The 14,234-nt window shown below is 66.2% G+C and overlaps 1 protein-coding gene across 1 annotated transcript; it reads right to left on the bottom strand.

Annotated features, from left to right (window-relative positions):
- Positions 1-502: 502 nt before the first annotated feature.
- On the bottom strand, positions 503-14,034 carry FASN (fatty acid synthase). Its single transcript, XM_042783551.1, has 39 exons — positions 13,908-14,034; positions 13,272-13,424; positions 12,182-12,355; positions 11,783-11,983; positions 11,573-11,695; positions 11,376-11,491; positions 11,164-11,298; positions 10,203-10,662; positions 9,930-10,117; positions 9,660-9,849; positions 9,313-9,407; positions 8,995-9,129; positions 8,694-8,897; positions 8,449-8,564; positions 7,935-8,107; positions 7,639-7,830; positions 7,476-7,556; positions 7,197-7,385; positions 6,705-7,100; positions 6,287-6,591; positions 5,771-6,124; positions 5,532-5,696; positions 5,325-5,443; positions 5,068-5,222; positions 4,776-4,979; positions 4,508-4,658; positions 4,132-4,430; positions 3,911-4,033; positions 3,581-3,813; positions 3,305-3,497; positions 3,023-3,174; positions 2,844-2,935; positions 2,588-2,739; positions 2,272-2,514; positions 1,957-2,139; positions 1,464-1,697; positions 1,156-1,370; positions 971-1,069; positions 503-892 (listed from the first exon to the last, which is right to left on the bottom strand). The coding sequence occupies exons 1-39, from the start codon at positions 14,032-14,034 to the stop codon at positions 503-505; spliced, it is 7,509 nt and encodes a 2,502-aa protein (XP_042639485.1).
- Between the last annotated feature and the right edge of the window lie 200 nt (positions 14,035-14,234).

Below are 14,234 nucleotides of genomic sequence, written 5' to 3'. Positions count from 1 at the left end.
CTGGGGGCCGCACGCCGACCAGCTCCTGCATCATGGGTGTGGCCAGGGCACCGGGGCTAGGGCCCACGACCTGGGACCTGCCATGCAGGGCCCGAGGGCCACTGCCAGTATCTCCTGGGCGTGGACGAGACCACCGGGCAGTTCTCCCAGTAGAGCAATAAATACGAGAACCCGAACGGAGAGACAACAGACGAACCCACAACAAAAAGGCTCAGCCCGGCTCCCTCGGGCCTCAGCAGACCCTTCACAGACCAGGCAGCTCTCCGGGTCGGCCAGCTGGCCCATGCAGCGTGGGAGCAGTCCTACTGCTAGCGGTGGCCGGGGCGGCTGTGGGTGCATCAAGGCAATGGTGTGGGCCCGGGACAGCAACAGGTTAGGGCCGTGGGGCGGGGTCCCACCTGCAGGACCCTCCCCAGCCCTTCACGGCCTGGGTGTGGTGGTGGGGGGTAGGGTGGGTGGTGGAAGCCGTTGGACGGGGTGTCGACTGAGAGGCGCGGGGTGGCTAGCCTTCCCGCACACTGACCCGCGGCTCGGCCAGGGAGCTGTGGATGATGCTGACGACGGCCTCCAGGCCACTGCCCTCCAGCAGGCTCCGGTGGTCGCCCTCGATGACGTGCACAGACACCTTGCCGTCACACACCTGGGACAGGTTGTAGTCGGCACCCAGATCGTTGCCGTAGGTGCCGCCGGTCTTGGCGCGCAGCAGCGTGACGTTGCCGTGGTACTTGGCCTTGGGCGCGTACTGCTCGGCTGCACGCAGCTTGTGGTAGAAGGAGAAGGCTGCGAAGCTGAGCTCCTGGCGGTCGATGCCGCGGTGGCTCTGAGCGATGAGGTCCACCGCGGCCGTCACGCGCTGCTCCAGGTCCTTCAAGGGCAGCAGCACCTCCAGCACCTGTGGGGACAGGCTCTCAGGGCAGGGCTGCAGGGGGCACACCCAGACTAGCCCCGGCACCCAGGGCCCTGGACGTACCCTGCTGTGCTCCACATCCGTGAACTGCTGCACGAAGAAGCAGATGGCTTCAGCCTCGGCCTCAGCCTCGCAGCCCGGGGTCATCTTGGCCCTGTAGCTCTGCAAACGGGGGGTGTGCTTCAGGCCAGTGGGTGGCCCAAGGGAGAGCAGAGGGGGCAGACCCTGGCCCGAGAGCCCCGCCTCACCTGGGTGTAGGCCACCACGTAGGAGTGGGAGCCGTCAAACAGGAAGAGGCTGTTGTGGGCGAGGCCCTGCTGTGCTTGGAGCTGGGAGCACATCTCGAAGGCCACACAGGCCCCGTAGGAGTAGCCGGCAATGCGGTAAGGGCCCTCAGGCTGCACCTGCCGGATGCAGTCCACGTAGTAGGCGGCCAAGCTCTGGATGCTGTCCAGGGGTGCGGCTGTGAAGGTAGGGGGTGCTCAGCGTGGCAGCCGCGGTGCCCCAGGCAGGGGCTGGGCCGTCCCCTGGCCCTGTGCCCCCACCCCACCCGCACCTCGAGTGCACTGCAGGCCATAGGTGGGGATGCTCAGCCTGGCTGCCAGGCTGTGGAACACGGCGATGGAGCCCTCGATAGGGTGCACCAGGAAGAGGGGCCGTTCGGAGCTCTGCACAGTGTTGAGTCGCGTCAGCGTCGGGGCCTCAGGGTTCACTAGCAGCGTGCTCAGGTTCAGCTGCGCCTGCTGCTGGGCCTCCAAGCTGTCCTCCTTGACCCCAGGGGATGCCAGGGCTGTGACAGAAGGAGGAGCTAGGTGAAGGCCGGCCACACGGCATCTTCCACACAGACACACATGTGCACAGGCACACGTGCACACAAGCTTCACCCGAGAGGCTTGCTGAGCGTGAGGAGCGTGTGCGTTTAGGAAGGAGCAGAGATGGGGGTTGGCAGTCAGTGGGGGAGGAACTGGGCCACCCACCCAGGGGAAGAACAGGGGCAGGCCCGCTAGGGACGCCGTGTCCCGCCCTCGCCACCCTGGTCCCACACACACCCTTGGGGGCCTGTGACGAGAGCTCCTTCAGCTTGTGTATGGTCAGCAGCCGAACCTCACGCATGGGCAACACCAGGTCGTGTTCCCGCTCCAGCAACTGCCGCACCTCTACACCCATGAGCGAGTCCAGGCCCAGGTCTGCCAGTGAGCTGTCGGGGTTGATGGACGCCAGGTCGCGGATCCCTAGGGAGCCAGGCCATGGTGGGGATCAGGCTGGTGCAGGCACCATGGTGACCAGGCCCATGCTGGACAGGCCCCTGGTGCCTGCCTGGGGGACTCGGAGGCCTCTCCCTGGGCCCTGCCTGTGGTACTCACCCAGGATGTGTGCCACGGCCCCCACCAAGTCCTGCTGGCCGTCCCCTTCGCTGCGCCCTGTGGCCTTCTCGGCCAGCACAAAGCTGCTCAGCACGGGGTAGGGCTGGTTCAGGAACAGGTCAAACACCTCCAGGCAGGAGACAATGCGCTGGGGCAGGGTGCCTCCGATGACCGTGTCTTTCATACCCATCATCTCCATGACGACACCCACGTCGCCAATGGCGCCCCACTGCACGGCCAAGCCTGTGGGTGGGACCGTGGGTGAGTCAGGGACGGGTGTGGGTGTGGGCTGGGCCAGGCGGGGGTGGCAGCCCACCTGGGAGGCCGTCATGCTGGCGCTGCTCACAGATGCGCTCCATGGCAGAGTTGGCAAAGCCGTAGTTGCTCTGACCGGCATTGCCACGTCCGCCACTCACGGATGAGAAGACCACAAAGTAGTCCAGCTTGGGGCAGGCTTCCCGGGTCACCCTGTGGGGTGGGGTGTGTGTCAGCCCATTCCGCAAGCCCCCCCTCCCAGGACCCAGGCTTGGCCAGTGAGGCGTGAACAGTGTGGGGGGACCGTGTGTGCCCACCTGTCCAGGTTCAGCGTCCCACTGTACTTGGGGCTGATCACGTCCTGGAAGAACTCGGGGCTCTGGTTCTCCAGCATGGCATCTCTCAGCACCTGGGGGAGCGGGTGGGCCCCTCAGCACCAGCTCAGCCAGGCCCTACTGCCACCTGCTCCACTCCAGGCCCTGAGGGCCGGACTCACCATGGCCAGGTGGAAGACGCCCCCAACAGTTCCGAGCTGTGTAGCCTCTGCGATCAGACCGCGCGCGCCCTCCAGCGTGCTGGCGTTGCTGGTGCACACGAGCACCTGGACGCCCTGGCGCCTCCACTCACGGACCTGCTTGGCCTGGTAGCCTGTGGGGGTACGGGTGCTGGGTCAGCCAGCACGACCGCCGCCCTCACTGAGCCCGCCTGGACACGGGGCTCCTGGGCTGCAGGACCAGGGACGGGCGCTCGCGATCCCACCGTTCCCCACCCCCCCTACCTGTCCGGATCCCTGAGCGGGAGGTCAGCACTAGCTTCTGGGCTCCCCGTAGCACGAGCCACTGGGCCAGCTCGAGGCCAAAGCCACCCAGGCCGCCAGTGATGATGTAGCTCTTGTGAGCTGAGCAAAATGTCTTGGAAATGGCCGTGGTCAGGACTGGTGGGACGTCCTGTGGCACCACGCCCTGCTCCTCCTTGTGTACCTGCAGGCCGGCAGCACCACTTGCTTTGGGAAGTGCCCCGAGGAGCCCGCCCGCTGCTCCCCGCCCACTGCAACTCGTCTCACCTGGACCACCACCTTGCCGATGTGCTTGCCCTGCGCCATGTAGCGGAAAGCTTCCTCCACCTGGTCCTTGGCGAACAAGGTGCACTTGAGGGGCTGCACCACACCGTTGCGGATGCCCGCCCGAAGCAGTTCGGCCACCTCATGCCAGTCGGCCCCAGCTTCCTCGAAGAGTGCGTCCAGCAAGACGCCATGGAAGGTCACATTCTTCAGGAAGACGGCCATACCTGAGGGTGAGAGGCAGGCTCGCTCAGGACTTCTGGCACCCTCCCAACCCCCGCCCTGCCGAACCCCCTGCTCCCGCCTAGTTCATCCAGGCCTCACCCAGTGCGTGGTTGTTGGCCAAGTCGAACTTGCCAATTTCGAGGAAGCGGCCGTGCTGTGCCAGGCACCGCACACTGGCCTGCAGCTTCTCCTCCGCCAGGGAGTTCAGGACCAGGTCAACGCCTGGGGGACAGGCAAAGGGGCTCTTAGGGTCTGCCTGCCACCCAGCCCACCGTCCCTCCAGGGCATCACCTCCAGCTGGGGAGGGGATGTGGGCTCACCTCGCCCGGCCGTTTGCCGCAGCACATGCTGTTCAAAGGACGTGTCTCGGGAGTTGGCGAAGCTGTCCTCACCAAGCTGCGGGAAGCGGGCCTGCAGATACGCACGCTTCTCGGCCGACCCCACGGTGGTGAAGACGCGGCAGCCCAGGCTGAGGGCGATGCTGATGGCCGCCTGGCCCACGCCGCCCGAGCCCGAGTGCACGAGCACGGTCTCGCCACGCCGAATGCGCCCGCGCACCACCAGCGAGTAGTACGCTGTCGTGTAGACCACTGGCACCGAGGCCGCTTCCTCCAGGGTCCTGCAGGCACACAGGCAGCAGGTCAGCTGAGGCTGAGCACCGAGGGCCTCAGGCTGCCCTAAGGTGCCGACACTCACCAGCCAGGGGGCACGTCCCACAGGAAGTCGGAGGACAGGAGGACAGAGGTGGCGAGGCCCTCTGCAGGCACCAGCCCCATCACGCGCTTGCCGCTGCTATCCCGGCCGGAGAACTCCATACCCAGCATGCAGTCGTGGGTGGCGAACTTGCCTAGAGGGGGGTCGAGTGAGCCCCAGCTCCCCTGCCCCACGAGCCCTGCCCTCCCTGGTGCGTTTGCCTCCCAGGGGCAGAGGGCACTGATCAAGCCCAGCTCAGCTGGCTGTGTACCTGGGATGGAGTCGGGTGAGAGCTTGCCCGTGGCCAGCATGATGTCACGGAAGTTGAGTGAGGCGTAATAGACGCGGCAGAGCTGGGTGCCGGGGGTGGAGGGACCGGCATGGCGGAGCGGGGAGCACACCCAACGGATGGAAGAGAGGTCTCCGCGCGTCAGCACGTTTACAAAGGCGTGTTCTGTCTGCTCCTCTGGCTTGCCTGCAGAAATCAGAGGCCAAACTGCTGGGGGCCTGGGCCAGGGGGGCTGGCAAGGTGGGGGAGCCCGGTGGGAGGCACAGGGGCTCACCTTGCTCCAGTGGGAAGTGGCGGAAGGCCCCCCAAGCACCATCGCGATAGACGTTCATCACTAGGTCCTTCTGCAGCAATTTCTGCAGCTCGGGGGAGCCTGGGTCCATTGAGGGCACAGGGGACGTGCTGCTGAGGTTGGACACCAGAATGCACCTGTGGGCAGCACGGGGGGTGAGGGGCAGGAAGGAGAATGGGCACGTGGGGAGAGGGAGGAGCATGGGGAGGTGCGGAGAGGGGGGACGAAAGGGACCCTACCGCACACGGTGGCCCCCAGGCTCCTTGCGCAAACAGTTCACCAGGCCCAAGATGCCCGAGGTGGCACAACGGATGGCCGTCAGCCACACGGGCCGGGGGAAGTTGTCGGCCATGATGCTCTGCAAGGAGGTGGGAAGGGTCAGTCTCGGGCAGTGCAGCTGGATGGTCCCGGGGCTGGGGCGGCAGGGCTCGGGCTCTGACTCTGACCTTCAAGGAGTTCACCCACTGGAAGCTGGGGTCCTCCACGGGAAGAAAGATGGGACTGTCTGGGGGGGCTAGCCGGCGGCACAGGAAGAGCACGGAGCCGTAGAAGGAGCGCTTCAGGCCCACGAGGCACAGCGCGGCCTTGGTGAGGAGGCCCTCCCACTCGTCCTGCAGGCATGGGCACAGTCAGGGGCTGCGCTGTGCGGCTCCGGGCCCCGCCCCCACCCCCGTGCAGCCCATACCTGGCTCAGGAGCTTGGTGGCAGTGAGGAAGGCCACAGTTTCCCCGAGTGTGTGTCCACTGAGCATGGTATGTAGCAGCAGGAAGCCACCCTCCTTGAGGGCCGCCGCCATGTTACTGAGGGCTGTGGCGGGGTCGCCGAGATGGGCCACGGTGCAGTTGCACACTAAGAGGTCAGCTGTGCCCAAGCTGCTGGGCGCAGGCTCCAACGGGTCCCACTGCACCTGGGCCACGTCGGGCTGCTGCAGCTGGGGCAGCTCGTAGCGGTCAGTGGCCGTGTAGTCCAGCTTCAGCAGAGGCTGGGTGTGGAGTAGTGTCGGGATCCGGCTGTACAGGCGGCCCTCCCCAGCCAGCACCTGTGGGGGCGTGGACACCGGATGACGACTCGGCGCTCAGGCAGCTATGCCACGTGGTCACCAGGGTGGGTCTCCCCTGACGATGACAGAGCAGTAGCACCTAGCCACCCTCTTGGTTCAAGCGGTGCCTGTTGCTGGGACCGTGCCTATGTGTGTACCCACCTCTACCACCTTCATCTGTGGGCTGCTCAAGTTCTCCAGGGCCGTGTCCACACAGGCCTTGAGTGCCGGTCCATCCAGAAGGCCAGCGAGCAGGGGGTCGTCAGCCAGCGTGAGGCGCTCCTGGGCCAGGGTTGGGCCCAGCTCCAGCTGTAGGTTCCCGTTCAGCTGGAGCTGGCACGCGGCCGCCAATAGCCTCGCCAGACCGTGCTGCGGAGGGTCCCGGGGGGCTGCAGCCCCAGCCAGGCCAGGTACGGCCATCTTTAGCCCCTGGTGGGCTGCCTTGGCCTGCAGCGTCTGCGCCAGCCCTGGGGACACAGAGCCGGGCTCTGAGACCTCAGTCTGCAGGCCTGGGAGATGGGTGGGGAGGGAGTGCGGGCTGGGGTCTCGGGGCTGGGGTCCCAGGGCTGGCTGGCTTCACCTGTACATAGACGCAGCTCTGCCCGCAGGGCCTCGCTGTCCGCCAGGCACTCGGTCTCCAGGTGTGGTGTGAAGCAGAACTTCTCCAGGACCGGCGTGAGCTGCTCCTGCTGTCGCCGTGGAGCCAGTGAGGAGTGCAGCCTCGAGATGACGGCCCCGCCCGCCGCCACGCTGCGCAGGTAGCTGTTCACCACCACGGCCGCTGCGGGGCTGGGGGCGGGGCCACCTTGGGCCGCATCCTGCAGCCTCTGCTGGTGGGTGAGGGGGTCGATGTGGATGGCGCCCAGGCGGGTGGGCATGACCAGGCTTCGCTGGGCGGAGCCCAAGATGGACATCTGCAGCATGGCATCCAGGAAGGTCACCCAGTTGTCCTTCCACAGCAGCTTCCCCGTGGCGCCTGCAGGGAGCCAGAGTCACACTCGTCCTTGGGCCCACCCTCACGTGCCCTGGCTCTGGGGCCCACTGTGGCCCGCCGGCGTCCACAGCGACCCACCGCTCAGATCGGCCTCGAGGATGCCCTGGAAGTGGGGGCCATAGTCATAGCCACGCAGCCGTAGCTCCTTGTACGTGTCGCCCTGGGTCAGGTGGTACATGGCCACAGGGTCTGTGGGGTCTGCAGGAGCCAGGCCGTCCTGGTTGTCGAAGACTCTGGGGTCGGGATTCTCCCAGCGGTACACCTTTCCTGTGGGTGGTGCAGCAGGGAGGGTCTCAGGGCCACAACTGCCCTGAGGGCCAGGCCCAGCTCCCCCACGGCTCCACGGCCCCAACTCACCACTGACTATCAGGTTACCCCCCTCGCACACCTCAAAGGTGCAGGAGGCCTCCAGGAGCCGCACCTCCAAGGACACGGTCCCTACAGACAGTGGACAGAGTTCAGCATGGCCCTCCACCCTGGGCCGCCCCACAACCCCTGCCCTGTGCTGGCCATGGCTCACCCGTCTTGGGCAGGATGGTGGCCTGGTGCAGGACCACGTCCTCAAACACTATGGGCATCTGATCCATGACCAGGCCTAGGGTGCGGGCCAGCGTCTTCCAGACCAAGTACACATAGCCGGTGGCAGGGAAGATGACACGTCCGTTGATGCAGTGGTCCACCAGGTAGTGGTCAAGGGACTCGGGGCTGACATCTGCAGAATATAGGCCTCAGTCTTCCGCCCCCCAACCCCTTCTCCCAGCTGCCAGCCCGCCCTCCGTCTGCCCGCTCCCCACCTGCCCACCCGCCATCCCGTACCAATGTTGTAGATGGTGGCTGAAGAGGAGCCGGAGCCACTGGGGAAGTCCTCGGCCGCGGGCACGTCCCAGGTCTGGCTGTGGTCCCACTTGATGAGGGGGGAGATGAGCGGGGTACCCCGCGGGGCCGGGAACTCCATGGGCGGGAACAGGCCGTTGGGGTTGACGTCAATGCTGGTGGGGGAAGGCAGTGAACTCTGGAGACCCCCATGGACCTCCACTTCCAACTGTCTCCCCTAAGACTTGTGGAAACTGCCCAAATGGGGTGCTGAGAGGGTGGTGGTGGGGAACAGGGCCATCCAAGATTTTTCCCCACCCACAGCAGGATCACTGCAGGTGCCTGGGCCCTGGGGGCCCTCTAGTTGGCGAGCCCAATAGCCAATTACATGCCCTGCTGCTTCTCCTCCTGCGTGGGGAGCTTTGGATCTTCCTAGTGGAGCCAGGCCACACCCGTCTGGTGGTGCAGGGGTGGCTCAGGGAGAGGGGCAGGCAGCTGTGGGCAGGGCGGGGCCTACCCGGAGAGGTGGAGCTTGCCGATGCTGGTAAGGAAGTAGTCCAGGTTGTCCTCGTGGTTCTTCTTCATCAGCGGGATAATGGTGCAGGTGGACTTGAGGCCTCGCTTTAGGACGGCCTGGGGGACAGAGGCAGGCTGAGGCTCCTCCCAACAGCACCCACCCTCCTCGCTCCTTACCGTCCCTCTTTGCTGATGCAGGCCGGGCCCAGGCCCAGGCCTCTGATGCCCTGCCCTCACTCAGCGCACCTGCAGCAGTCCGTGGGGCGCGATCTCCAGCACCACGGCGTGCTCGGGCACGTGCCACAGCGCCTCCTGGAACAGCACGGGGCTCACGAGGTTGTTGACGTTATACTCGGCCGAGAATGTGCGCGCCAGGCTGTTCTGCCACTGGGCCTCGGGGATGGAGGTGCTGAGCCAGCGTGGCGAGCGTGGACGTGGCTGCCGGATCACCTGCGAGAGGCACGGCTCAGCGGGGAGCGGCCACAGCCGCAGCCCTGCCGCCCCTGCAGGGTGGGAGCTGGGCCTGCAGCCCTGGGGCGGTGCCCACCTTCTTTAGCGCCTGCAGCAGTGGGGTCGCGATGGAGTCCATGAAATAGGAGTGGAAGGCCATGCCTCCTGTCCGCACCTCCTTGGCAAACACGCCCTCCTGCTTCAGCTGCTCCACGAACTCAGCCACGGAGTCCTGCGAAAGGGCCGCATCAGGGTGGGGCCAGCTTCTGGTAGCACTGCCTCCCCACCCTGGGCAGCTGGGACCCAGCAGGGCACGCGACACTTGCACCCTAGTCTCCGTGGGGAGCCCTGGGTGTGCCCCTGGTGGGAGTGTCATGATATGTGCCTGGGGCCCCACCATGGCCACAGTACCCACCTGAGGCCCTGAGATGGTGACCGTGTCCTTGGAGTTATGGCAGGCGGGCACCACACCAGGGGGGCAGCGCTCCTTGCACTCAGCCCAGGACAGGCCTGTGGGTAGAGACACCAAAACCTCTGCTGTGCGAACTTTCCGAGTCCCCTCTCTTGGATTTGGAGCCCAGTACTGACACCCCTGTGCACCAGAGCTCCTGGAGGAGGTCGGCCCGCCAGCAGTGCCAGGTGGCCGTGGCCCCGTCTGTTCTCCCTGTGGGCCTCCCGGGGACTCGGGACCTGCACTGGGGGCGGGGGGGCACCAAGAAGGCTGCCCAAGAGCTGAGGGTGGGGCTGCAGCGCAACGCCTACCCACGGCCGCCATGGCGCCTGGCGGGATGTTGGCCTCCTTGATGCACTGGCCCCTCCAGTATGTGGCCAGCATGGCCTCTTCCTGCGACACGCAGCCGTCGGCATAGCTGCAGGCCACCTCGCCCAGGGAGTGCCCGATGATGCCATCCGGCTGCAGCCCCATGGCAGTCAGCAGGTCAATGAGCGCGATCTGGGGGCAAGAGCACGGTGCTCACTGGGCTGCTCCAGAAGCCACAGCTGTGCCCGCAGCAGCCCATGGGCTCCACGCACCTGGATGGCAGTGAGGCTGACAAAGGCTTGCGTGATGTCATCAAACGTGCTCTCGTCTGCACGCAGCAGCAGGTCCAACACCTTCAGACCATATGGCTTTATGGCTTCGTCTGAGCGCAGAATGGACTCACGGAAGCTGTCCAGACGCATGAGGCTCTGCCCCATGCCGCACCACTGCGTGCCCATGCCTGGGCGGCAGAGGGTTGGGTCAGCGGGCAGCCTGGCTCAGCCTGCCAGCTGGCCCCCCAAACAAGGGAAAGGGACGGGGCTCACCGGAGCAGATGAACCAGAGCGGGCGGTGGCCGGCGGGCGCCTGCTGCACCTCCTGGCCTCCAAGCCGGCTGCCCAGGACCGTGTAGCCGCGGAAGGGCATGGCGGAGGCCGGGGTGCCTGCGATATCGTTGAGCAAGCTGAGGAAGGCCAGGTCCTGGCTGTGCCTCTGGCCCTGCTCCAGGAGGTTCTGCACGGCTTCGGGGCTGCGCCCACTGGCCCGGAGCAGCTGGGGCAGGGCAGGTGGGGCAGGCGCGTGGGGCGGCCTGGCGTTGGGCTGCAGGAGGACGTGCACGTTGGCGCCCCCGAAGCCGAAGGAGCTGATGCCCACGATGCCGCCGCCAACTGGGAGGGGCCGATCCACGACCTGCAGCCGCCCGTCCTGCAGTGCTGGGATCTCAGGATTGGGCTTCTGGAAGTGCAGGTTGGGAGCCCACAGCCCGTGCTCCAGGGACAGCAGCACCTGTGGGCGGGAAGGCACACGGGCCGCCGGCCCCCAGCTCAGGTCCTCCCCACCACCCCGTCTCGCCTGGGACCACTGGTAGGGACAGGTGGCTGTGATGCGGGTTCTATCCAACACGCAGCACCAGTGACAGGCTTGTGCCCAGGATCGGCCATGCTTTCCGTGAGGACCTGCCCACTCCCCACAGAAGCCCACCCAGCAGGCTGGCTGTGCACACATGCCACCAGGGCAGTCGAGATGGGCACAGCAGGGCTCTGGGCAACTGGGGGGTCCTCTGGGGCCTGGTGCCCTACCATAGTCAGGAAGCCCTCGGGAGGGATGGGCGGGCAGACGTTTCCCCCAGCCCACAACAGACACACTCAGCTAAAGCGTGCCTGCTGGCCGGCCCCCGCCCCCGACCTGTGGGGTCCTCTTGCCCGAGTGTTGCTTCCCACACGGACGTCGGAGGGCCTTGCCCCATCGTCTGGCCTCAGCCTCCACCAGGTGGGAGTCCGGCCCTACCTTGGCCAGGGCTGCGAGTCCTGAAGCAGGCTCGGGATGCCCCATGTTGGACTTGGTCGACCCGATCAGCAGCGGGCTCTGGCGGTTGGCACACAGGGCCTGGTCGATGCTGTTGAGCTCCAGGGGGTCCCCCACCTTCAGGGAGAGGAGGGGTTCATGGCTCCATGCCCCAATCTCGGCCAGGTGGGTGGGGGGGGCAGACGGAGCCTCACCTTGGTGCCAGTGCCGTGGGCTTCGATGTACTCCAGGGACTCAGGGGCCACCCCGGCCACCTTGCACACAGAGCGGATGAGCTCCTCCTGGGCCTTTCCGGAGGGGTAGGTCACACCTGTAGGAGACGTGCCTCATTCCACGGTCCCAGGGGGTGGTGGTCCCCCGGGCCTTCCGGGGCACCGTCCCCCGGGCCCACCTTGCTCCTTGTAGCCATCAGTGTTGGTGCCCGCATTCAGGATGGTGGCATACACCCGCTTGGCCAGGGATTTCTTGGTGATGAGGATGGACACCACGGCCTCAGCCCGGCAGTACCCGTTCCCTGAGGGGAGTGTGGCTGCTCAGGCAGGGCCTGCCTTGACGGCCCTGCCAGCCAGCCCCCTCCCTGGCTGCCCGCCCCTAGCCTCACCGGCGTGGTCAAAGGACTTGCAGGTGCCCTCAGGACTCAGCATGCCTAGCTTCATGAACTGCACCGACGTGTTGGGTTTCAGCAGCAGGTTGATGCCGCCCACGATGGCTGCAGGGCACTCCCCGCTGCGCACGGCCTGGAAGGCGCTGTGCAGGGCCATCAAACTGGAGGAGCAGGCTGTGTCCAGGGCGATGCTGGGCCCTGCACCGTGAGGACCTGGCCTGAGTGCCCTGCTGGGCACCCAGGTACCGGCAGGGCCAGGGGAGCAGGGAGGCTGCAGTGTGGAGACCTTAGCCTGCTGGATGTGGGCCCGTGGAGGTGCTGGCAGCCTGGCCTAGCCCCCTGTGGCTTCCCTGCGGGGCACTCATGGGCACGGCCCCAGGAGCTCGCTGCACTCACCTTTGAAGTTGAAGAAGAAGGACAGTCGGTTGGCCATCATGGCCCGTTGGCACCCCACCATGCTGTAACCCACCAACGTCTCGGGGTCCCGGCTGAGGGCCTCCGCGGCCTCGGAACCACTCACGCCCACCCAGACGCCAGTGCTGGTGCCGCAAAGGGAGGCTGGGTTGATGCCTGTAAGAAGCTGAGGTTAGACGCCGCTGGGGCTGGGCAGCGCCCACGGGCGTACCCACCCACCCACCAGGGAAAGGCCTTGGGGAAGAAGCAGGTGTGAGTGGGCAGTGGGCCCAGCCTGTGTCAGGCCAGGCGGTAAGCAGTCCAGTTGGGGAACAGAGAACAGGGCTGTGAAGGAAATGGTGTCGAGAAACCAGAGGGGGCTGCAGGCCTGGCTGGGCCCTGGGGAGGCGGCCCTGGGGAGGACAGAGGGTGGTATTGTCCGAGCAACTGCCCAGGACCGGTGCTGCCGCAGGAGGCCTCAGGAGCCCTGCTGGCCAATGAGCGTGTGCACTCCAAGGGCAGCTGTCCTGGGAAGGCCGTGATAAGGGGTCGGGGTTGGAGGAGACAAAGGCCGAGTGTCTTGGCTCAGAAGAAGAAGATGAGGCCGCCTGGGGGCTGGCCCTGGGGAAGAGCCACAGGAAAGGGCCTTGCCTCCGTCCAGATACCAAGGGAGCTTCAGGTCCAGGAGAGGGGACTCACTCGGGCTCAGGGCCGCAGCCTCTGCCCAGGATGGCCTTCCCTGTCACCGGTGGAGACAGCCCCTCACCCAGGCAAGAACCCTGGGCAGAAGGATGGCAGCCACGAGGTCCCAGGCATCGCTGTGACCCTGCTGCCTGGAAAACCCTCAGTCGGGTGCTCACGTACCACCCTGCCTCCACCCCGAGGTCCACATGGTGGGAACAGGGAAACCAGGAGGCCAGGACCCGTCCAGAACACCTTGGTGAGCGGCAGAGCGTGGCCCAGCCTGTGGCTGGTGGGACACGTCAGGAAGGTGGCAGGTGAGGAGCCTGGGAACCCCACAATGTCTGTACCCCAAAGGCTCGGCTGAACATAGGTGCTCAGAGCCACCCCCGCTGAGCACCCAGACACCCACCTGCGTCCACGATGGCTTCGTAGGTGACTTCCAGCAACAGTCGGAGCTGAGGGTCCATCGTGTGGGCTTGCTTGGGGTGGACGCCGAAGAAGGAGGCGTCGAACTTGGACAGGTCCTTCAGCTTGCCTGACCGCTGAGGCAGGCCGTAGAGCCCTGGGGGAGGGCACAGGCTGGCTCTGTGGGCCTCTGGAGGCTCTGACCCACCCGTGGAGTAAGGAAGGCCGGAGTACGCTGTCCCATTGGGCAGCATGGGGACCCTCCCGGCCCCTCCTCAGGGGCCCTACTGTCCCCTGGTATGGCCCCAAGCGGGGTGCAGGTCCCCTTAGGCTGGCTGGAGACCCTCGCTGGCCTGCCACTCCCGGCCCCATCGCTGACTCAACAGCTACAGATCAGGTAGGGCCACCTTGGCTAAGGCGGGTGAGTCAGCTGGCTTCCTGAAAGTGGGTCTGAGAGTCTTATCTGGTGACGGTTGGGACATTCGGGTCAGGCTGGCCCAGCCAGGAGGCCTTCCCTCCTCTGGCTCTGGCCCTGCTCACTGGGGCACCCGAGGACCCTCCCCACCCCCGCCCACCCCGGGTGCTCCCAGCAGCAGCCCTGCCAAGCAGCAGGTGTTGGGGTGAGAAGGGGGCCACCCACCGGCTTTCCATCTCCGGTCATCGTCTGTGACCATGTCCACGCCGTTCAGCAGGTTGTCCCAGAACTCCTGCAGGTTTTCTGACTCGGGCAGCTTCCCGGACATGCCTGCGATCACCACCTCTTCCATGGCTCCGTCTGAGACAGGGCAGGCGGCTGTGAGGGCCTGGCAAGCCCCCACCCCCCTCCCTCATCGCTCTCCTCGGTCTCCCCGAGGCTCCCTCCCACCCAGAGCCTCCCACCTGGACCTGGGGTTGAGGAACAAGGAGCAGGGCTCCCAGGGAAAGCGAGTCCAAGGCAACAGCAGGGTCAGAACTGACAAGAGCAGGA

The sequence above is a fragment of the Orycteropus afer genome, unplaced genomic scaffold, assembly GCF_000298275.1.
Source record: "Orycteropus afer afer isolate SDZICR_OR568_19922 unplaced genomic scaffold, OryAfe1.0 scaffold00018, whole genome shotgun sequence".
Taxonomy (NCBI): Eukaryota; Metazoa; Chordata; class Mammalia; order Tubulidentata; family Orycteropodidae; genus Orycteropus; species Orycteropus afer.
Note: the sequence above shows the minus strand (reverse complement) of the source record. Positions and strands in the feature narration are given on the sequence as shown.